General features: G+C 43.3%; 1 protein-coding gene across 1 annotated transcript; it reads left to right on the top strand.

Moving 5' to 3' along the window:
* The first annotated feature begins 1,005 nt into the window (after positions 1 to 1,005).
* LOC128423681 (G-protein coupled receptor 4-like) lies at positions 1,006 to 1,986 on the top strand. The gene has a single exon (XM_053409121.1). It carries the CDS (start codon positions 1,006 to 1,008, stop codon positions 1,984 to 1,986), a length of 981 nt encoding a protein of 326 aa, XP_053265096.1.
* Positions 1,987 to 24,915: the final 22,929 nt, after the last annotated feature.

Raw genomic sequence — 24,915 nt, 5'->3', positions numbered from 1 at the left:
ATAAAAACAATCAACAATCAACTACTAAACAATACACTCCCCAACGAAAACCCCTAACCAGTACTCCAACCCACAAATATACAATAATAATAATAATAATAATTTATTATTTGTACCCCGCCCATCTGGCTGGGTTTCTCCAGCCACTCTGGGTGGCTTCCAACAAAGATTAAAAATACATTAAAATGTCACACATTAAAAACTTCCCTGAGCAGGGCTGCCTTCAGATGTCTTCTAAATGTCAGGTAGTTGTTTATCTCTTTGACATCTGATGGGAGGGTGTTCCACAGGGTGGGCGCCACTACCGAGAAGGCCCTCTGCCTGGTTCCCTGTAGCATAACATTACAAGACTCAACATTAACATATACCATTTAACAACAATTTAAAACAATCCCGCCCTCCAAATAAACCAGCACCCACCCAAGTTAAAACCTCATCCCTGTTAAAACAATAATTTTAACGCACCCTCGACGTGCCACCCCCCTAAGTGTCATCCCTTCAAGTGTGGCCCTGTCCCAGGGGAGGCAGGCTTTATAGAGCTGCCCCATCTGCTGATGTATGCCTAGCTGGGGCAGCAGATATTTCCAATGCTGCCTGCCTGTCTTCCCAGGGTCCTGGTCCTTGCAGGACTCTCTACAGTCCTCTTGAGTGAGGGAAAACTGGCAACTCACGATATTTTGTTGTTTAATCTTCAAGAATAAAAATAAATTTAAAATGACAGACAAATTATATCACACATTCAGATTTTTGGACCTGATCTCTTTTGGTGTCTTTCTTCCTTAGGTGTTAGGTAAATCCTAGAACTTGTGGTCCACCTCTGCAAAGCAAAGGATGTGGAAAGGAGGATTTCTCTATCTCCACCTGAGCAGGTTTCATTTCCTTCTTCACTTTCGGCAGATGTAAGGGGAGTTCAGCAGTTGGGAGAACCCCCCCTCCACAGTGACTATGAGATGACAAAGGTCTGAAGACAGTGCCACTGTGAGAAAGCTTCTTTCTTTTGGTGCCATGAATGCCACCCACTCAACCTGCCCTGTGGCTTTAAACACCACCAAATACTTCACAATTCCTATGTACTCTGTGGCACTGACAGTTGGGCTGCCTCTGAATTGTTTGGCCCTTTGGGCCGTGATAACCCACATTAGAAAGTCCATTGTTCTCTCGGTCTATGTGCTGAACGTGGTGTTGGCCAACCTCTTGCAGAGTATACTGCTACCCTTCTGGATTGCTTACAGTTCCCGTAACCACCACTGGATCCTAGGGCAAGTGGCCTGTGTTGTGGTTGGTGTGGTCCACTCCACAAACTTCTATGCCAAGAACAGCTTCCTGTGCCTCATTGCCATGGACCGTTACATAGGGTTAATTCACCCAATGAAGTTCCACAGATTGCAGACATTGAGCAGTGCCACAAAGGTGAGCGTTGTGGCTTGGCTCCTGGTGGCCATTTTGTGTGCTGCTGGCATCTGGCTAGAGATGAAGGACTTGGGGACATGGCAAGGGAATTGTTTAGACAGCATCCAATTAGGCAAGGACTATGCACACTTCAAGATATCCACCATGAGCCTCACTTTATTCATTCCTTGCATTCTCATGGGATTCTTCTACCTTAGGGTGCTACTTGAGGTCAGGAAGATGACATCTCTGCATCAAAGAGTAAAACGGAGGATCTGTGGCTTTAGCTCCGTTATCTTGGCCTCCTACTTCCTGCTCTATACTCCCTTCCAACTGGTTTCATTTTATAGATTCTACTGGACACTGGAGATGGAAAAGGACAAGATCTGTGATTTTAAGAGGAGCATTTTCAATTCCATGTACTTTACTTGGTGTTTGGCCACCTTGGCTAATATATTGGATCCCCTTCTTTATGTCCTGCTCCTTAAAGATGTTCAGGCTGATCTTAAAGATCAGCTCAGTTTCAAAGGTCACAGGACAGAAAACACACATAAGTTGGAAGATCTTCCTTTACATTCCACAACAGAACAGACATAAAAGCAACCTGAGGTTCAATAAGTCATCTACTGGCTTTAGACATGGAAAACCTAATGGTTAATCACAGTGTCTTTCAAACTTCTTTGCTCTCTGACACTAAAAGAAGTGGCTGATTTGACCAGGTCAAAAAGAAAAATAAGGACCCTCACACACAAGGAAGTGTGTTTCTAAAGTCATCAGGAAGAACTTTCTGGCAATAAGAGCTGTTAGATGGTGGAACGGACTACCTCACAGGTTGGCGGACCCTCCTTTCTTGGAGCTCTTTAAGCAGAGGTTGGATGGCCACCTGTCATGGATGCTTTAGTTGAGAGGAGTTGGACTAGATGACCCTCGGGATCCCTTCCAACTCTACAACTCTACGATCCTATGAAAGTAACATGACTGTAGAATTCCAAAGTTGTTGACCACAGCTTCAATATACTGGTGGTGCTCAGCTCTGTCTTTCCATCCCGTCTGAATCAGGAGAGCCTGTTCAGGTGGTGGACTGGTGTCTGGAGACAATGGTGGGATGGTTGAGGTCCAGCAGGGTGAAAGTGAATCATGATAAGATGAAAATGCTGAACACAGGGAGACAGCCTGTTCTTGGCGCTCCTCTGAAGGATAAAATGCTGTGTACATAATGCAAAAGGGGGAAATTAGTCACACCTGAGAGCGTATGCAAGTGATACATGCTAGTAGAATAGTTGGATGCATGAGGGCAATTAAGTAACAGAAATATTCATCAAAAAGACCAAAACTTTTTTTAAAAAATGAATCATATAATAGCATTTGTGCATACAGAAAGTGCTTTGCAAAAGCTCATTGTCTTACCCCCATATGCCCACTCAACTTCTTTGATCTGCAGAATTGGCACTGCTATGGGTGCCACATAATGCTTTTTATATGCCTGTCTTCTGACATGCAGAGGCTCTTAGACTTTGGAACTCACTGCCAAGTCAGATCAGGCAGGTGCCTTCACTGTATTTTCTTTTGGCTCCTACTTACAATATTTTTGTTTAAGCAAGCCTCTCTAGACACATATATGTTGATGTATTTTAATATTTTTTACTGTTAATTTTAAATTTATTTACATGTTTCAAATATGTTAACTGTTTTAATATTTCTCATAAACTGCTTAGAGGTTTTACTACAACCAAGTCCTGCAATTTATGTTAAGTAAAAATGAAATAGCTTTCACATTAAGCTTGTGTGGTAAGTCCCTTATTTTCCCATTTGGCAGATCAAGAACAAGGGTTAAATTTTGTTTGAAGCTACCAAATGAGGCAGGTGGGATAAGCCCCCAAGGTTTTCATGTTCTGGTTCCGTTCACTGTCTACTGGACCACAGAAAACAGATGCCTTCTCTTTCTTCTAGAACAGTGGTCAATCTACCAAACCACAATAGTCCAGGTCATCACCATTGTTACAAATACTTGTCTTTGAATTGCACCACTTTTATGTGCCAAAACAGAGGCTGGGGGTTTTGTGAAATAAATGGCTTCTTGTGGTGTCATCTAGGATGTTATGACATCATGGTTGAAGGGACGTGGTTCAACATGCATCCTAACTTCATCAGGGTGACAGGAACTGGCACCTGCACAAGGCACACGAGACAACATTTGACCTGTGGCTGTATTTGAAGACCATTTGTTCTGTTTAGCAAGGGTGATCATTATTGTGCCTCTGTGCAAGAAGAGGTCGTTGGTCTCTCTTAACTGATATTCTTAACTGAACACACACTGAACAGAGAGGCTGATTCCGGAGCATAACACACAAGCCCTGCCCACCAGATACCAGGCACGCTACTACTCATATTAGGCCCCAGTGTTTTTCTTACAATAATATGGGGAAGGTCGATGGGGATCCTGGTGAAAAGGCATACTTGGGATCTTTGCAACTCAAGGGGTGTTGCTGGCACATGCACAGTCCATGTACACATCCAGTGAAGTGGGATCACAGCTTCTGGTTGCATCCCTAATGCCATGTGTCCCACTCCCCTTCTCCCAACATACATGCTGCGTTTGAAAGAGGAGCCCACACAGAAATTGGATGGTGGGGCCAGGAGGCATGGTTCTGCTGCCCACCTGACATATGGGATGCAAACGTTGAGGCAGTAGTAGATGGCACGGTGAAGTGATTGTGTTATGGCACTCACGTTACCTCCAGTCTGTCACTGGAGTCTGCTGCTTACTAGGAACAGAAGGGGGATGCAGTCTTGCTGGTGGGTTTTCACCATGCCAGCCTCATTGCCACCTTGCCTCTCCTCTTCTATCTTCTAGGAAGCAGCAACAACAAGACTGACTGGAGGTCAGGTGAGCACTTGCAGTACCACCACACCTGCTACTGTGTGGAGGGCTTTGAATGACCACTCCAACTATGTCTGAATGAGCAAATGGCTACTTTTTCAGCTTCCTCAAGATATACTCCACATGAACCTGCCTTCTATGAGTCAAACCATTGCTTCATCTAGTCTCCATCTACTTCATAGTCAGTACTTTTTTAAAAAGGAATTTTTGGGAGGGGGTCTTAGGGAACAAAAAAAAAAGCCCTTTCATATCTTGTCATTGCAGCTGGAGACCCTAGGAAAAGTCCAAAACTTTGGGTGGTATCCAGCTAAACAGCTAGGTTAGTGCAATGACTTTTAGCTGCACAATGAAACTTCCTCTCCCTTTCCTGTCCTCGTATGCTACACGAAACCCCTCTAAATCTGTTCCAGAGGGTGGAAGGAACACCCCAGAAGCAGATTTAGAAGGAGCATTGTGGGCACACATTGAGAGGGTAGGGCAGGGAAGTTTGTGCAGCTAAGAGCAGTCACACTAAATTACTATTACTATTTACATTTCTATACCACCTTTATCTTCCAAAGGTCTCAAGATGGTGTACATGGTTCTCCTCCACATTTCACCCTCACAACAGCACTGTGAGGTAGGTTAGGCTAAGAGATGGTGACTGGCCCCAGGTCACCCAGGGAGCTTCATGGCTGAGTGGGGATTCAAACTCTGCTCTCCCGGGTCCTAGCCCAACACTGTTCAGTAACTGTTTAGTTGGTTACAACTGTATTAAAAAACTTTATTATTATTTTTAATGCCAAATTTGGGGTGTGAGCACAAAAAAACCTCTTACATGCCCTGCAAACCACTTTTAAGCAACCTCTACTGTATTTGATCAACAAAGAAACATGAAATTTGTAGGTCTGGGTGGGCTGGGGAACATTTGCCCCTGTCCACTTGTGCAGTGTTGCCCAGTGTTTGCACATGGTTTGTACCCAAAGTTTGAGGCACACTGATGGCTCTGTGAGCATTCCAACCCTGGTTGTAATAGAGGTGGCAGTGCCATGTGTCTATCTTCATTCAGATTGTAAGACCTACCAATCGCCATCTTCTCAATCTCGCCAGAATTCAGCTCTGTTTGGTCCATGCAGTGATAGACAATGAATAAGCACAGAGATCTGCAATATCTAGTCTGAGTGACGATAAGAAATTAAGTGGTGTTATATATCTGTATCTGTGTCTTATATGCACATCGTCCTATGGCTATTCATCTTGTGATAAGAGAGTGCCCACATTCTTTTAAAACCACTTCAAGTACTTTTATTGGGAAACTTTCTTTGAAACACTCTGGTTTGAAGAAAAACAAAGGAGTGGCTATTAAGAGCCCTCCTGTTCTTAATTTTGGGGAAAAGAGCAACAACATACACTTACCTTAGAAGTCTAAGCTACAGATATGCATCCACTTTGTCCCTCTAGGTACATACCTCTATTTATGTGATAAGATTCAGCCAAAGGTGGGGACGGAAAGGTATACAATTATTTCAAGCACAGTCTGAAAGGAACTGCCTCAAAGACTTTCACATAGCTGGGTAACAAGTATCGAGAGGCAAGGAAAGCTTGAAATTTCAGGCCATCTTTGAAATAGCAAAGCAGGCTAAATCTCAGGCAAAACAGATGTCAAATAACGACAGTGCTTTGAAAGAAAAAGGAAGTCGTAAGGGTTACATTGCTTCTGATTAAGAAAAGCCAACTTGAAATGCAAAACAATTAAAATTGAAAGCATATTTGGATTGTACAGTGTGCTGCCTGCATCTCCTTCCATTCCTTTTTCTTTCATACCCAAACCAAAAACCCCAAGTTCTAGTGTTAGGATTCTGAAAAGAAAATAAAGAAATTCCTTGCAGTAGCACCTTAGAGACCAACTAAGTTTGTTATTGGTATGAGCTTTTGTGTGCATGCACACTTCTTCAGACACATGCAGATACATGCACACGAAACAAACTTAGTTGGTCTCTAAGGTGCTACTGCAAGGATTTTTTTTATTTTGTTTCGACTATGGGAGACCAACACAGCTACCTACCTGTAACTAGATTCTGAAAATGTGAGAGACTACACACATGCAGCTTTCAGCCATGATGCTGGAGATGGGGTCAGGAGGCTTGAAGATGTCGGTCGCAACACCAGGAGGTGTGATCCTGTTTTCCCCTGTGTGCTCCTGTGGTTGAGGGTGGGGCTCTCCTGAGCTAGACTTGCACATTCTCTCTCTCTCTCTCTCTCTCTCTCTCTCTCTCTCTCTCTCTCTCTCTTTCATGGGCCCCATTGTCTAATTGATCCAGTCACTTATGGAAATATCAAATTTGACAGAACAGATTAGTGCTGTGATTGTTTTGCCGTGAAAGATCAGAGAGCGATTGGGGAGGAGGAGGAGAGAGGCCATGGCATGTGCAATTGGCTACGTAGCTATGCTGACTGATCTACAACAGATGAAGGTGGTTTCTCCTCTGAAATCTGCCTGTCCTTTATGCCTTGACTCTGTTGTGGGAAAGGGAAGCTGAAGCGCCACAAAAACACCCAAAGAACTCACAGAGCAATGGATTCTATGATGAGGAGAGTCTGAGAAATTTGCACATGGTTACCATTATGTGAGAGGGACTGAGAAAGGTTGCTTGCTCCTCCCATCTATGCCTACTGCCACCTACTGGAGAACCTGGGAACACTGGTCATTGCTCTTGCTGTGGCTCCCCTAGCCCAGACACTGAAAAAACTCTGAATGGATTGGGTGCTACAGCACTAGCTAAGGCATATTTGTTGTTGGTCACTTTGGAGCTTTATAGAATGCTAATATGATATTTGTCTATTCTTACACAAAATGGTACTTTATATTGTGTGCCTGGAAGCATGTGATCTGATCCAAGTGCTGCCCCCATTTCACTATAGCTATCCAACCTAAATACCTGGTCCTTTGCCTATGTCCTGATGCACGGCAAGTGGGAAAGATATGCTGTCCAATAGTGCCAAGAAACATCTAGATCCCCAAGTTTCTGGCAATATTCGTGCTGATTGTTATTGGTGGAAAGGTTATGCCTGCTCAAAAAAAACCCCAGTGCTACAAGTGCTTGTTTTCCCAATACGCAGGGACAATAGTCATGATCCTGGTCTGATGGTTTGCTCCATAGCCATCTTGACTAACAGAAAGGGCAGCCTGAGATAATTGGATAGTAATATCTCTTGATGGAGTTGGATAGATTAGGACAAGCAGCTGGTGACATCAGTTCTCCAAAGGAACATTATGGTCTGCTTGCTTTTGGACACGTTCCCATTCTTGAATCCTGCCGGTAACACGGGGTGCCTTATCAATCATACTCACACAGCTGGAACAGACATGTCTGCTAAAATCAGAGATAGATTGTGGAGAATCTAATACCATTCGCATGTGTAAGAGGAACTGGATTCCAATATACTCCCCCCACACACACACATTAGGTGAGGGATTAATAAATTGTTTTTGTGCTGCTTACTTATTCCAAGTTGAGCATTTGTTCTGTGCAACTTGTACTCCCTTGTGAGTCCTTTAAATGCAACTTTCCTTTAAAAACAGGGATCCAGCCAATATTTTGCAAAATGATTGCCCCCTGGCCCTCTCTTGAGCAGCAGTGGCAGCAATAATGGTTGGGGTCATCATTCTGTGATTCTTACAGGGATGGCACTGCACTCATTTTGTCTGCCATAGATTTTAGGGGAATCAAAAGGGGCCTCAAGGCTGATCTAGGACAGGGATTCTCAACCTGAGCCTGAAGGAGGAAGGGGGGAAAAAGCAATTAAGGTGATTTAGGAAAAACAGCAACAAGACTCTACTGAAGTGTTTCTCAAACTTTTATCTGGGCCACACTTTCAGAATAAGCATTTGCTTGCCAATCTTTTTATTGATAAGAAATGCATTGGAAAACAAAAAAGAAACAACTAACAGTGCTTGGTTTATAACATAGAACACAACTACTTTATAATATGATCATGGGACATCCTGGAAATATAAAACAATGCAGCTACATAAGAATTCCCAAAATATAGTTATAAATGAGCCTCTTACATATGCACCTTAAGCATGTATACAAACACATTTGCTTTTGCTGTGTAATCTCATTGATATTAGGTCTAATTTGAGACAAACTCTCATCTTCTTATCAACACAAAGAAGCCTTTCTCTTTTCTGATCTTTCATATTTGTCAGAGTTGAAAATCCCTGTTCATAACAGTATGTTGTGGAGAATGTAGAAGAATAGCCCATGTTCTTAAAGAAAGGCATGGATACTGTTTCTGGTTGAATATCCAGATATATTGATACTATATTATTCTATACTACAATGAAATGCTTAAATGTTTCTGTGATTGTCCTTGAATCTTTCCAACATACTTGCCATCCTCTCCTGCCACACCATTTGAGAACTACTCCTTTACTGGATTTGCAGCTGGTCACTTGACTTAGGAACAGATCATCTTGGGTATCATTTCGTAAAGTTAAGGGCCCCTGGATGGTTAAGTCCAGTCAAAGGGGACTATAAGGTGTGGCGCTCATCTCGCTTTTCAGGCTGAGGGAGCCGGCGTTTGTCCACAGACAGCTTTCCGGGTCATGTGGCCAGCATGACTAAACCGCTTCTAGCGCAACAGAACACCATGACAGAAGTCAGAATGCATGGAAACACTGTTTACCTTCCTGCCACAGTTATGCACTTGCACTGGCGTGCTTTCAAACTGTGAGGTTGGCAGAAGCTGGGACAAAGCAATGGAAGCTCACCCTGTTGCGTAGATTTGAACCGACAGCCTACTGATCGGCAAGCCCAAGAGGCTCAGTGGTTTAGACCACGGCGTCACTCGCATCCCGTATTTACTGCCACTGTGTCAGATGGTTTAATACTGACTTGGTGCTCTCCAGGTGTTTTTGGACTCTGTTTCCCATCATCCCTGAGCATTGCCCATCCTGGCTGGGGTTGATGGGAGTTGTAATCCAGCCACATTTGGAAAGCACCGTGATGGCTATCCCTGATATTGTTGTGCACGGTCAATATTGGAGAATATTTATTTATTGATTTTAACTCTTCTGTCAACAAAGTTTCTAACTAGTGAAGTGCTACAGGTGCCACATAACACTTGTTCTGCATTTGTAAGAAGTGGATCCTTTAAGTGTGGTGGCACCCCATTATTAAGACCATAAAGATAGCCGGCTGAATCAGGCCAATGGGCCCATCTAGTCTAGCATTCTGTTCTCACAATGGCCAACCAGATGCCTGTGAGAAACCAGTGAGCAGAACATGAGCACAAGAGCCCTCTCCTCTTCCATGGTTTCCAGCAACTGGCATTCAGAAGCATTGCTATCGTTTAATTCCTTTTGTAAACCGCATTGAGGTTTGTGATTTGAGGACCCGTCCCCCGCTTGGGAATAATAAAGACATGTGGACACAGTATACTGGGTTAATGGGCTAGAAAAGGCCACAACTTTATTGATTACAGCATGTAATCAAGGTATTGGCTTAGGCATTGGACAAGAGCAAATTTGACTCCACCCACTCAGAGAGGGGTGAGTCTGATGAGGGGTTAACCACCAGTAGGGGGAGCCTGTTGATGCAAATACAACTATAACCTCTCCCCTGGTGTCACCGGGGGTCGTGCCATGGCCCCCAGCCACGCAGGGCATTGGACAGGATCCACGACCGCTGGATTCCTTTAATGGAATACCCATAAGTGAAGGGGTAGGTGAGGGCCACACCTTGCCCTTCCATACACCAACAACACTTTCCAATGCCTAACTGCCAGATACCAAGAAAGTTGTGACTATTGCTATGAGGTAGGCTAAAAAACCAAGAGGCCGGTGCCAATTTGCCAATTGGGAAAAACTCCTACCAGGCCCCTTGGGCAACCAGGGCGACCAATCATGCGTCCATAGCAAGGCCAAGCGAGAAGCTACGCACTAAAGGGAGTGGTGGGTGGGTGACTAGCGGAAATCTGCAGCGCAATGGCGGGGAGAGCTGGCGCAGCCACATTTGAGCGGCTAGACCACGCCCCCCGCAGTGTCACCCGATTGGGTGCCCAGCTGGGAGGCGTGGCGCACCAGCAATGATGGCAGGGCAGGGGGCAGACGCCCCCTGCGTGACGGGGGATCGGCTCCTGCTCACAACCCTCCCTTCCGGAAGGAGGAGAGGCTTTAGTACAACTGAGTGGTTTATAACAACAAATAAATAAAACACATACAGTGGAAAAAATTAATTAGAATAAATTTTAAAAACAGAAAACTTGCTTACAATGCCTGCTGAAATAGAAAAGCATGCGTTGCACTTTTATCCCTGTTGCTGGTTGTGGCAATGCTAACTATACCATCTCTTTGCATAAGCAGCTTTAATGTGGATTTTTATCTGCTTTTTTGAAACCAGGTCCATTTAACCAAAGGGGCAGTAGCGACATGTGTGATGGGGCCCAGTTTCAGAAAATAACTGCATTACTGAAACATAGCCAGTTCTAGAGTCAATATAACTACTCTAAGTAAGTGACAGGACTGTGGAAGATTATTAATGGTCACAATGCGTGGTGAGCCCAGTTTTACACCTGGCTCACAAATTAAAATCTTTATTCAACAGACCTTTTGCCACACCAGTATTATGCAGAAGGTTACTTTGGTAATACTAACTTTAGAAGGAAAGAGCACCACCTGCTGAATCAGAGTGAGTATTCTCTCCAACACCTAAGCTTTCCCTTGGACATCTCCCATCCAAGCAGCAACCTGGCCTCACCCTGCGTCATTTATGAAGTCTGATGAGATCATTGTCTGATCTCATGGCTGCAGGCCAGATACAAAGATGTGTAATGCTTAATTATGGCATGCAATTAAATGGTTCTTTAAAAAAAACCTTAATAATTTAGAGTTGGTAAAGTTAGCTTAAAACCTGTAAAGGTGCATTTGGTTTCAGGTTTAGCCATATGTTTGGGCATATAGAGCAAAATGATGCCTATGTTCCCAAATTTAACTTCGATTGATTTTCCCCAGAACCACACACACACACACACCTGGGTTTTGTCTATATATTTCCCCAGAATCCCTTAATAATAGTTATGAAATATTCCCTTAATAGTAGTTACAAAAGGGCCCAGGGAAGGTTTAGCAGGATGGTGCTCACCATCTACAGTATTATTATTATTATTATTATTATTATTATTATTATTATTAACAACAACAACAACAACAACAACAACAACAACAACAACAACAACAACTTATTTGTACCCCACTCATCTGACTAGGTTGCCCCAGCCACTCTGGACTACTTCTGAAAGAATATAAGAAAAACACAACCAAGCTTCAGGCATTAAAAGCTTCCTTATACAGGGCTACCTTCAGATGTCTTCCTGAAAGTCAGATGTTTATTTCTTAGACATCTGAAGGGAGAGAAGGCCCAGTGCCTGGTTCCTTGTAACCTCACTTCTTGCAGTGAGGGAAGCACCAGAAGGCCCTCAGAGCTGAACCTCTGGACTGGATGATGGGGGTGGAGATATTCCTTCAGGTATACAGGGGCGAAGATGTTCGGGACTTTCAAGGTCAGCACCAACACTTTGAATTGTGTTTGGAAAAGCACTGGGAGCCAATGTAGATATTTTAGGACCAGTGTCAGTCACCAGTCTGATCACCGCATTCTGGATTAATTGTAGTTTCTGAGTCACCTTCAAAGGTAGCACCTTGTAGAGCACATTGTAGTAGTCCAAACCAGACATCACCAGAGCACATAACACTCTGACGGGACAATGCGTAGGCAGGTAGGGTCTCGGCCGGTGTACCGAATGGAGCTGGTAGACAGCTACTTGGTCACAGAATTGACCTGCGCCACCATGGACAGTTGAAAGTCCAAAATGACCTCAAGGCTGTGCAACCTGTTCCAGTGCTCAGTGTCTTCACATTAAGTGGGATGTCAACAAAGCTGGCGTGTGTGTGTTTGTGTCTACATGATTACAGCCTTAATACACAAGGGTTGTGAGCAGCTATAGAGGTGGAGCTGGCAGTCAAGGCCCTACTGTCCCCTCAACCCATGATGTTGATAAAGTGGTCGCCTTGCTAACAGGTGAACAGATCATTCTAATCATTTCATGTTGTGGCCACAGAATCAGTGGGATGAGAGGCATTTGGGATGAAATACTGTTGAGTAAGAGGCATTGAGTTTGGATGGCTTTAGGCAGATTCATGGAGGAGAGAGCTATCAATGGAGAGAGCCAGCGTGGTGGAGTGGTTAAGAGCGGTGGACTCATAATCTGGTGAACCAGGTTCAATCCCCCGCTCCTCCACATGCAGCTGCTGGGTGACCTTGGGCTAGTCACACTTCTCTGAAGTCTCTCAGCCTCACTCACCTCACAGAGTGTTTGTTGTGGGGAAGGAAGGGAAAGGAGATTGTGAGCTGCTTTGAGACTCCTTAGGGTAGTTATAAAGCGGGATATCAAATCCAAACTCTTCTTCTTCAATGGCTCCTAGCCAAGATGGCTATGCTCAGCCTCCACAGCTGGAGGCAACAATGTTTCTGAATACCAGCTGCTGGAAACTACAGGAAGGAAAAGACTCTTGTGCTCACGTTCTGCTTGCTGCTTTCCTTCACTGCGAGAAGTGAAGTTACAGGGAACCAGGCAGATGGCCGTCTTGGCAGTGGCACCCTCCCTGTGGAAGACACTCCAATCAGATGTCAAGTTGATAAAGAACTACACAACTTTCCAAAGCCATCTGAAGGCAGACCTGTATTGGGAAGTTTTTAAACATTTGACATTTTATTATGTTTTTGCAGTGCTTTTTTCTGGGGGTACACAGGGATACGCATATCCCTAAACATTTTATGAATCTGACAGGAGAAAAGCTATTTTATTTTTTAAAATATTAGTTTCTTCTTTAGCATGGTGAACCATCAGTTCCATTGCTACCCCCGATGGCGGCCTCATTTCCTGTCACGGTGTTTCCTGAGTCTCAGATGGAAGCGGGCGTTTAATGTGTGAAGTAGTGTGGAATGTGGATGTGTTGTGTTTTATGAGGTAATGCACATTCTTTGTACTTTTGTCCATTTACTGTATTTATTTTCCCCAATTTGGACTATAAAATGGTGATTTTCTTGAGTCAAAATGAGAGTACCCCTGAACATTTTTTTAAATAAAAAAAGCACTGTGTTTTTGTATGTGTTGGAAGCAGCTCAGAGTGGCTGGGGCAATCCAGCCAGATGGGCGGGGTATAAATGACAAAATCACCACCACCACTTCATTCATGCGCCAGAGCAAGGAGACCATTAGTTACCATGGTGCTTTGGCAAATGATGCCAACACTCTTGCTCTGAAAATAGTCCCAAAGCTGTGCTCCCTTGTGTTTCCTCTTCATTACACCACTGGCAATGGGGGTGTTTTTTAGAGGGAGGGGGCACATGAACTGCTGCTCTAGAAATAAAGTTGCCATGTCCTCCATAGAACTACTAGTGTATCATAACCCAAGGAAATAATCACACACATACACCGCCCTTTTCACTTTGAATATTCCAAGCTAGAATATTCTAGAAATCCTGCATGATTTCCATGACATTAAGTGTTTAGGTGCAAACCCTGGACAGTTCTAGAAAAATACAGACAATATTTCTCCTCCTCCTCCTCCTTCCAATAGGAACTCAACCACACCACTTTTGACTGTATTCCAGGGCCACCAATTATAGAATAATAGGAATTAAGAGATGGAAAAACATATTAGATCATACAATCTTTTCCTTTGCCAGTGGATGATTATTTCCTACAGTATCTTGTCTGGCTTCCTACATTTTTCCTGTCTGGTTTTAACAATCCTGCAAAGTTGCTTCCCCATGGGAACTGCTCCACAAAAATAATGGATCTTCCTGTTAAGGAATCGTATTCTAAATATTCACAAACCATGACACTATTCTGTCTTCTTTCCCAGAGCATTCTTCCTCTCTCTGACATTGATTCACTTAAAGATGAAGCACTTGGAGGGATTAAATTTTCATAGTAGGAAATGATGTTAATAGATTATTTTTCGAACATACACGAACGGCTTCTGCTTCACGGCAAAGGTGACACCTTTGTAAAGTAGCCCAGGAAATCCTTTTTAGCCTCTTAAGCCCAGGCACTGCAAACAGTGGTTTGAATTGTGGCAGCTACAGCGGCTTCAGAAGAAATTATTTTGCACTTAACCATCCAAGGCAGTTAGGAAAATACCTTATTCGTTCCTTTGCTGAGTGAAACATTCTTTTACCATTAAGGGACAGGGGATGGGGTGGGGAAAATTGATTCAGTTTGTATTTAAAGGTGAACTTACTTCACTTGCTCTTTCTGAAATAGCACGTAAATCGAAACACAACCATCTTTCAAAATTCACATTGCCACAGTTTTTGCAATGGCATTCTCAGTCATGTAATGTGTAGAAAAACACATACACTAAAGTGTGTAGAGAAATGCAAATATTAGCAATATTAACATACCAAAATGTGTTATGGTGGGGAAAATTGCATACTAAAATGTGCATATTAGGAGAAATTTGCACAGGTGCTGCAATGTGGAAATGTGGGGGACTGAATTTAAGATGGGGGGGGGATTAGAAGCTAAAATCGACAGGTTCACCCATAATTGGGCTGGCCGCATGCTTTGAATGTAGAAGATCACAGGTTTAATCCCTGGCATTTCTAAGTATGGCTCTTAAATCATGGACAGCAGCTGCAAGTTGGTGGAGGTAGACAATACTAAGCTAGCTGAGCCACTGATATCTCCTTTTCTTCTTCTTCTTAGATGATGTCTGGAGCATGCAGATGAGCATGCGGTGGTCCTTAAGGAATCTGGTCCCAAGCCTTTCGGGGCTTTCATGGTTGACACCAAGGCCTTGGACTGAGCCCAAATGAAGATCCAGTGTGTAGATCAAGCAAGATAGGCTTGGTTCCTGGCCAGATGACATTTTGTACCACTTGCAGATTCTGAGTAGTTTTCAAAGGCGGCCCCTTTGGACAGTAGTCTGATCTGGAGGCAACTAGGGAATGAATGCATGTGGCAAGAACTAACTTCATCAGGAGGCTCAGCTTGTGGGCTTCCACAGAAGCAGCTGATTGGATGCTGTGGGAAAGAAAATGCTAGACTAGATGGACTATGGGTCTATTCCATGACTAAATGACCAAACAGATCAATACTATTTAGCCTGGCTAAATAGTATACTTATATAGAACAATGAAGTAACTATTTTAGGGTACCTTCTTAGCAGGATGCAAGAGTACAAAAAAGAGAGAACTGTGGATGAATTATATATATTTTTGGTGCTAAGAATATTATTCAAGATACTGCATTTCAATCACCTATCTTACTCCAGACTTGCACTCTTGCTGCAGTGCTTTTTATTCCAACTCCACCCCGCTGTCTCACTAGGCATTCCCTGTTCACACATGCTTCTTCCTGCTGGAATTGTGGGCTGTGTTGATATTTATTTGCAAAAATGAATCATGCCATCATACTATACAGTGGTACCTCGGGTTAAGAACTTAATTCGTTCTGGAGGTCTGTTCTTAACCTGAAGCACCACTTTAGCTAATGGGGCCTCCTGCTGCTGCTGCGCCGCCAGAGCCTGATTTCTGTTCTCATCCTGAAGCAAAGTTCTTAACCCGAGGTACTATTTCTGGGTTAGCAGAGTCTGTAACCTGAAGCGTCTGTAACCTGAGGTACCACTGTAGTACTCATGTACTCTGTCAACAAACGACATGTCTTGAAGAGGGTGGCCCTAGTAAAGAGGCTCATATGTCACTGGAGGTTTTTAAGCAGAGGTCAGATGGCTGTCTGTCATAGATGCTTTAGTTGAGATTCTTGCATTGCAGACTCTAAATGACTCTATAATTCTATGATTCTACCATCACAGGACTTGCTTGTCTGAATCTATAGACACATCACCGGCCTAAAATGTAGCTAGGTCGTTCTTTTTCTCCATTTGGGTCAAAGCTGGTCAAATATTCATTATTACAAAAGAAATAACAGGATAGCTACAGGATAAGTATGAATTATGGTTAATGTCAAGTGGTGGGAACAAAATGAATTCAGGGTAAATTGGGGTGTGTACACAGACCAAGACAGAATTATGTGAAGTTTGTTTGGTTCTTCAGAATGAGACTGTGAAGTTTTAGCTTCTGCTTAAGCAGAAATCCACTGGAGAAGTTAATGAAAAGATGAATCCAGTTCAGACTTACTCATGCTTGGAGTCAAATCAATAGAAATGAGGTTAGTTGTGACTAACCTGTCCCCTGATTTCAGTGGATCTCGTTGAAGCATGAGTATGCCTGAACTGAACCCCAAGTGACTCAGCTGAATGTGTGCCGTGTCATAAATCCAGCACAAAGCAAGGAAGGAAATTAAGACAAAAGGCAATGCCAGGGAAGGCAAACCAATTTGATTCCCTCCCCCTCTTTCTTTTTTCTTTTTCCTTTCTCCTCCTGTGATGAGGCTGCATTTTAATATTTTAATGTTTCAATATTTTAATGTTGTATTTTAATCTTGTTTTTAAGTTGTATTCATTCAACTTGTTTTTATTATTGCTTGTTAGCCACCCTGAGCCTGGCCTTGGCTGGGGAGGGCGGGGTATAAATAAAAATTATTATTATTATTATTAGTATTATTACTCTCCAGACCAGTTTAGGGACAATCTCCTTAAAGAGGTACAAGTTTTTCCTGTGAGAAAATTAAGAAGTGTGGTGATGAAGAGGAAGACAGCAGCCGATAATGAGCATTGGTGAGGAATGTACCTATTTTGTCTACTAATTTGATAGTAGAGTATCACAAGGGGGGGAGGGAAATGCAATTCCTATATATATTTTTTTAAATCCTTCTGTTATTAAATGGAATACTGTCAACATCTGAAACACTGTTTCTTTTTCTGCACTAATAAAATTATATACTTCTGAAGTGTTCTTTAATCTCTTGATAGGATTTTGTGGGATTTTCCCCCATTTCCTTTTCTGTTTGAATGTGTGGCATTCTTTTTCTTTCTTTCTTTTTTTGCATATGCATTGCAGAGTGAATGGAATTTGCAAACCAGTATGAACTAGTAAAGCATATGACACAATATCTGGCTTTTACTGCAATCATAATTGGATGAGCCTATGATCCACCCACAGAAATAACACAAATCCTTTAACAAGAGACTTTAGGATTGTTAGCCTGGGCCAACTTAGCAACAAACTTCCTCTGTAAACACACCTTATCTCAGGAAGTTCAGACTTCGTTGCCCAGATTTCAATTAACTTTGTCAAGCTTTTACAGAAACACAGAAGTTTTCAAGCTTGATTCACGTTATGATGAAAGACAATTGCTTTTACAGGTCTGGCTGAGTGGAAAGATGGAAACGAGCTTTGCCAGACTGGATTACATGGGTGAAAAACATTAATTTGACATCTAAAATGTCTCATCCCTTTCTATACCTCTCTTTCTCTCTCTAACCTCCTGTAAAGGTTTGACTGCATTTGTCCGTAAAAGCTCAAACATTAGATCACAGGCTCTTGTTTATATAAACTTCAATTTCTTCCTCAAGCAGAAACTCAGAGATTTCTAAACACACAGATGCTTGCCACCACACACATTTTGTTTGAAATGTTCTGCACAGCATCTTCTTTGACTCAACTAACCTTGCAATTGTTCAGATCCTTCAAAATTTGTTTTGATTGCTGAAGTCCATCACTAGTGGCGCAGTTGCCAGCAAAGTGAATTGGAGAAAAAAATACATTTAAACCCAGCAAGACAACAAACCACTTTTAGAAGGTTTACTGAGACCGGAACAGGTTTAGTCCCATTCAGGGCCTTTCCCCCCCAGGGGGACTCAGTTCCAGCACCTCTCTGGTGGGGCCATTGCCATTCTAAGAGAACGAAGGAGGTGAATTTTGGCACCTCTTTTTCTAGAAAAATAGCACTGATCCCCATTCAAGGTACAATCCTGCTCACAGAGATTCTGGAGGGTGTAGCTCTTGGATTCCAGATAAGGGGCTGAAAGGTAGGTACATTAAAAAAATAAATTAAAATTATATTATATCTACGGGTTTTACATGGAGAAATTGCACACATGATTGTACTTTACAAACAAACAAGCAAACAAATAAATAGTTTGAAGGGGGAAACTAGGGTTGCTTCCCAATTTTTTCAACCTTAAGTTCTGCCCCAATTTTAGACTCCCAAATTACCTGATTTTGTTACCAATGTGAAAAGAAGCTCTATCTAACATTATGTTGACTATCTAGCATGCTCAGAAGAAGCAAGTCCCACTGAGTTTGATGGGATTTTCTCTCGGTTAAGTGTGTCTAAGATCGCAGCCTTGGTGAAGTAAGCAAGCAGGCAGGCCTGTCCAAAGAGGCATGCCAAAATTGCTTGGATGCCCTCATCCAGAGAAGTTAATTGTTGAAGAGTGATGCATCTGCCTTGCGTGTGCTGATACAATCCCAATGTTCTGCTTTTGGCAAGTTGCAATTTGACATTGTCACAAGTCATATTCTTCTGTTTCAGGGATTAATTTGTTAAGGATGATTTGGGTGTGGAGAATTCGACATACCTCCAGCGGTAGGATTAAATTTACTTTTCCAACCATGCTCCGCCAGTGAGCCTCAATAATGATGCAAAAGTGGCAAGTCTGTTTGGTTGGTTTCCCCCCTTATATTTACGTAAAACCATTGCATAGCATATAACGTAATCTTAATGTTTCCCAGGGGCGAAGACAGACAGACATTCTAGGGTTGATGGAAGTGATCTTCTCTGAAAACAGATGCATTGGAATGCAGTGATTAGGTGCTCAAACAGCCATCACCATTCTTTCAAATCCCTGTCTATCCTCATCTCAACGGCTTTGGCTGATACTGTAATGGAAGCAGCATCACCAAGATCAGAGCTGAGCAAACTTCAGGCTTGTAGGATTTCTTTTGATTTGCGCACAAGGGAAGCTGCTTGTGAAAGAAGAGCAACCAGCATCACATTGGATTGGTGCTGATAAGCGGGAGAATCCAGTCTTACAGAGTGGTGCTTGAAAGACCTGGCAAAAAGAAGGCGAGGTTGGTTATCTGGGGCTGTTTCCACCTGTCCAAGCCCACTTTGGTTCAGGCCTCCGGCCTCAGCTGAATCTGGTCCACAGTCCTGTTATATGATTTGTGTACATACTGTCCCTGCCATTGCTTGTCATTTAAATGCTTAATAAACAGGTACGTCCAATGTGTCTAATTTCCCCATTTTTTCAAATTCAACATTATCAGCTTTCCAAGGGCACATTTCTTCCAGTTCTACATTTTGTGTCCTTCTACATACTGAAACACACACACACACACCTCTTGCATCCGGGAGTCAGAAACCCTTGTTGATCTCCTAGTAGATCATCCAGAGACCAACCAGTAGACCCCAATCTTCTGACCACTCCTAACCTGAATAGCCAAAGTTTCAGTAGAGTGGTACCTCAGGTTAAGTACTTAATTCTATCCGGGGGTCCGTTCTTAACCTGAAACTGTTCTTAACCTGAAGCACCACTTTAGCTAATGGGGCCTCCTGCTGCTGCCGCGCCGCCGGAGCACGATTTCTGTTCTCATCCTGAAGCAAAGTTCTTAACCCGAGGTACTATTTCTGGGTTAGCGGAGTCTGTAACCTGAAGCGTATGTAACCCAAGGTACCACTGTAAACTTCATTGGAAGTGTATTACAATATTTCAAGTTTACTCTTTCTCTAGAAATGATGCTGCTGTTCCCCTGAAGAAAAACAGCTGATTGAGTGACAGTGCGGCAGGTAGACTTAAGATCCAGGAAGTGAACTGTAGCTGTTGAAGATTGGCATCTTTCATCGGAATTGAAATTGAAATTGGTTTGAATTCTCTTGAAGCTCAACTACTGAGTCACATCTTGACGGTTCCTACACCTATCAAGACTTCCTTCTGTTTTGAAGCTATTCTTTCATTTGGTTTTGGTCATGAAAACTCTTGCTGAGGTGGCATGCACTGAGGTTTGAAGGGGTTTGGACCCAGCATATTCCTTGATTTTATCAAAATTGCCAGAAATACACAAGTGGCACTGCTAATTACTGTAGCACCACCTTATAAGCAAAGATGAAATTGCATAATACTGAACAACAAATCTCAGTTCGTAGTTTATATCCTAAAAAATTTGATTGATTCTGAGTTGATTACTTTGTTTATACCCCATCCCCTCAAGGGCCTCAAGATAGTATACCCCCACTTTATCCTTAGAACCCCCCTCTGAGATAGGTTAGGCTGAGAAACAGAGGCTGGCTCAAAGTCTCTCAGGGAGCCCCATGGATGAGTTGGAATTTGAAATTGGATCTCCCCTGTCGTGCTCTGACAATAACTATTACACCACACAGGCTTGATATTTCTCAATCCATCTCTTAGTGCTAAAATTCCCACTAACGTTCAAAAGTGTGCCTGCATCAGAAACCTTCTAGCATGATAACTCTGGCTGATGGATGCCAGATGTTTCTTTTTGGAGTGAGGTCTCTCTCGTAATACGCTTCACCCTATGCCGATCTTCACGAGAGTTTCTTAAGAATAACCTTTCTCCGCTTCCCCTTTTGAACATCTGATATTATCAGGGCTCTATAAAGGCAAAACAAAGATCTGAGTGTTTAACTGATTGCCCATTTGCTTAAACGCAAAGAGAAGCTCACAATGTGATCAACCCTGGCTGGTTGGTGGAAGGCCAAGACCTTTATGTCAGATTAAAAACAAGCAGAAGGAAAAGAGCTAATACTTTGGATTGTCACCTGTATATATTGAGGCTTTGAAAATATTTTCAGCTATGCCACTTGGTTCTCCAACCAGCTTCCCTCCATTTTGTCCATTTTTTCTACCTCTCCCTCTCTCCTCCACTTTCTTTGAAATCCATCTTCAATCTTATTTCTCCTGGCCTTCACAATATTGTTTCAGGATGCACAATACTTCCAGTTGTACCAAACAGCCCTAAAGCTGGAATTTAACATTATCCCTGCAAATGCATTCCTACAAATGCAGGGCTGAGGAGGCATCTGTTGGGGAGAATGCAATGGCTGGTGCATGGTTAGCTGTACTCAACACTTCTAGCTACCAAGTCCATGTAGAAATTCTCCCCAGCCACCTCCTTCCATGCTGGGTTAATTTCTGTCCTTGGAAACTGGCAGGGTAATAAACAGGATGAAAATGGTCAGGTGGGCTCATGGCTGGGGTCAAGTAGGCTAATGTTTCTTCAAGTAGGCTAATGTTTCTTCCCTGATAATAGGCATAACTGTCAACGTTTCCCATTTTTTAAGGGAAATCCCCTTATTCTGAATAGGATTCCTCGCAAGAAAAGGGAAAAGCTGACAGCTATGATAATAGCCCCTGTATTAGTGTTGCAAGGCAGGTGTGGTATATGTTTTTGCTTCATTTGGAAAGAGCTCCATCAGATGTTTGCACCTGTTTACCCTGAGTGTCACGGTCCGGTCTACGGGCGATCGAAGTCCCGGCTGAGGACGTCGGGACCGGGGGCAAGATGGCGGGGTGAGAGCAGGAACGAGAGTTCAGAAGCGAGGGTCAGGAAGCAGGGAGTCACGAAACCAAGGGTCCGAGGGTTGAGAAGCAAGGAGTCAAAAAGCCGAGGTCCGAGGATCAGGAAACAAGAAACCAAATGCTGATCTCATATCCCTTCCCAGCTCTAGCCACCAGGTGCAGTGAGTTACCAAGCGGCTGCACCTTGTCTCTCCAGAACAAACTTAGGAAGGCCCCAGCCCTGCAAAGCCCTACTGGTCACAGAGCCTGGCTCCTGCACGCACTCCTGACACTGAGATAGCATAACAATGCATACCCTGAGCACTGGAACATAGGAATATTCGAAATTCCCTTATACCGAGTCAGACCATTGGTCTAACTAGCTTAGTAGCATCCACACTGAGTAGCAGCAATTCTCCAGGACTTCAGGCGGGAGTCTTTTTCCAGGCCTACCTGGAGATGCCAGGGATTGAACCTGGAATCTTCAGCATGCAAATCGGATGCCCTATCACTTTTCCTGAATTGGAAAGAGGTTATGCCCTATGTCTACTCACCCCCAGTACTACATCCAGTATCAGATAAAGTTTGCCTCTGAATAGTACTTGCTGGTGAAGACTAAAACAGTGATGTCCTTGCTGTGAACTTTTTGTGCTAAAAAAAAGAAAAAAGGTAAAGGTAAAGGACCCCTGGATGGTTAAGTCCAGTCAAAGGCGACTATGGGGTTGTGGCACTCATCTTGCTTTCAGGCCAAGGGAGCTGGCATTTGCCCACAGACAGCTTTCTGGGTCATGTGTCCAGCATGAGTAAACCACTTCTGGTGCAATGGAACACCATGATGGAAACCAGAGCACACAGAAACACCGTTTACCTTCCTGCTGGAGTGGTGCCTATTTATCTACTTGCATTGGTGTGCTTTCGAACTGCTAGGTTGGCAGGAGCTGGGACAGAGCGACGGGAGCTCACCCTGTGTTTGGGGATTCAAACTGGCGACCTTCCAATTGGCAAGCCCAAGAGGCTCAGTGGTTTAGACCAGTGTTTCCTAACCTTGGGTCTCCAGCTGTTTTTGGACTGCAATTCCCATCATCCCTGACCACTGGTCTTGTTAGCAAGGGATGATGGGAGTTGTAGTCCAAAAACAGCTGGAGACCCACAGCGCCACCCGCGTCCTACTTCTTGTGGACCTCTAGTTGGGCACTGTAGGAACAGAATGCCTACTTGGGATGTCAGTGTGTACCCCTTCCTCATATGCTCAGGTTGTATATATGTGCAAATAAACCATATATCATAAAGACATTGTAGTCTCCACTGTGCCTAATTCCAAAAGGAAACAAGAATGCTGGATAAGTGCCTGGAACCCCTGGAATCTCACACTGCTCAGAGTTTGGGAGTGGCGTGCAACAATACATATTCTCTGTTTTGCTCTTTGGAAACTAGTTCCTGTGTGATTGGATAACAGCACAAAAAAATATCATGTTCTTATAACATAGTCTAACACCATTTTTCTTTCCCCATAAAGCAATGTCTTTCCCCATAAAGTAATGTATACTTCAGAATAGAACCATGTCTGAAGTATGTGATATGCCTCTACAAGTATCAGCGCGTAGGAGATTTCTAGGATTTAGCCTCTTTTTACTACTGATTTTATGCAGGCGTAAAGTCAGAATTTATATGAGCATGAAGTAACACCTATTTTTTTACTCTTCAAAGAGGAAATTCACATGCCTAATTGGAACAAGTCTTTATTCACTACAAATGGCCGCCAGATGTATTTAAACACACACACATACACACATCCATTATAATTTCTGGTAGGGTGGCATTTGCTACACAAGTTACACTTTGAAGGAAAATAAATTGCACTTTACCAATCAATCAATCAATCAATCAATCAATATCAGGGTTTTCATTGGATAAACTAAGTAGATGAAGCCAACCATGCGTATAGTTTCACTTATCGCAGACACACACAGTCACACCACCACACTCAGCGGCCATTCCTCAGGTAACGGTATACGTGGCAGAGGTTTGAAAGGGATTTATGAGCATGGCAACAGAATGTGTGGTGGGCCGCAGTGCTCACCTGATGCCCTGACAGCTGAGTTGCTTACTTACTAGGAGGAAAGGGGGAGGGCCAATGTAGCAGAGAAGATAGCAGAGAAGTTGTGTGACCTCCCCACATTCCCCTCTGCCTCTTCTTCCCAGAAAGCAGTGGGGATTCAGTTGTTGGGAGGTCAGAGGAGCACCTACCACTACCAACATACCACCCTCAACCCCTTATGTGTGTGGGTCAATGGCTAAAAGCCATGTGGGGCCTGTCAAAAGTAGGTTTTGTTTACTGGAGACAAGGCAGAGAGTTCCAAAGGCCCACTAGTCCATCCACTCACATCTGTTTCACTTTGGAGGGAGGCTCGTTCCTTCCACTCTTTTATCCTTTTGTTTCTCCAAGACATATCAGTGGTTTGCCTAAGAATTTTCAGGATGCAGTGAGAACTCTTTGTCAGTAGTCTGCTCTGTCCTGGGTCCAATAATTCAGGGAACCTGTTAACAAATGTGATCAAATTGGGGACGGAGAGCTGTAAAGGCTGAAAAGGTGCCAAAGAAGGTAATCACACCAGAAAAAAACTTTTAAAAACCAGATAGGTTTGTCCTAACAGGAAGAACATTTGCACTTTGGTTCCATGAAAATAATCGGAACTTGCATTTTGAATAATTGGTTAGGGGTGGCCTATTAGAAGGCCTATTTAAACAGTTTAGAAGAATGGGAAAAAGAGGGTTGCAGTTGATCACAAGCTGAGCATGAGCCAGAAGTGTCATGTAGCTGCAAAAAATGCTAATGTAATTATAGGCTGCATTAATAGAACCATGGGGAGGTATCCAACTAACTGGTTCCATCCGCAGAGGGATTTCTGCTTCTGCAATACAACTTCCTCTCCCTCTCCTCCCAACACATGCCCTCTAAATGTGTTCTGGGTTTCCCTGCAACCTTCTGGAGGAGATTGGAGGAAGGTGGAGGACATATGTAAGTAAGGAGAGGAGGAGGAAATTCCGTCGCATAAGCAGGAATCCTGGTGCTAATAGCATGCGCTTTGTTTACTTATTTCAAAAATTTGTACACTGCTGAATCACAATAATCTCTAACCAAAGTCTAGCAGTCATTCGTGTTTCCCTA

The sequence above is a fragment of the Podarcis raffonei genome, chromosome 11 (genome assembly GCF_027172205.1).
Source record: "Podarcis raffonei isolate rPodRaf1 chromosome 11, rPodRaf1.pri, whole genome shotgun sequence".
Classification (NCBI taxonomy): Eukaryota; Metazoa; Chordata; class Lepidosauria; order Squamata; family Lacertidae; genus Podarcis; species Podarcis raffonei.
This window is presented reverse-complemented; position numbering and strand designations above follow the sequence as displayed.

What these genes read in the sequence shown, in the direction of transcription:
- LOC128423681 (XM_053409121.1), top strand. Translation starts at nt 1,006, where the DNA reads ATGAATGCCACCCACTCAACCTGCCCTGTGGCTTTAAACACCACCAAA.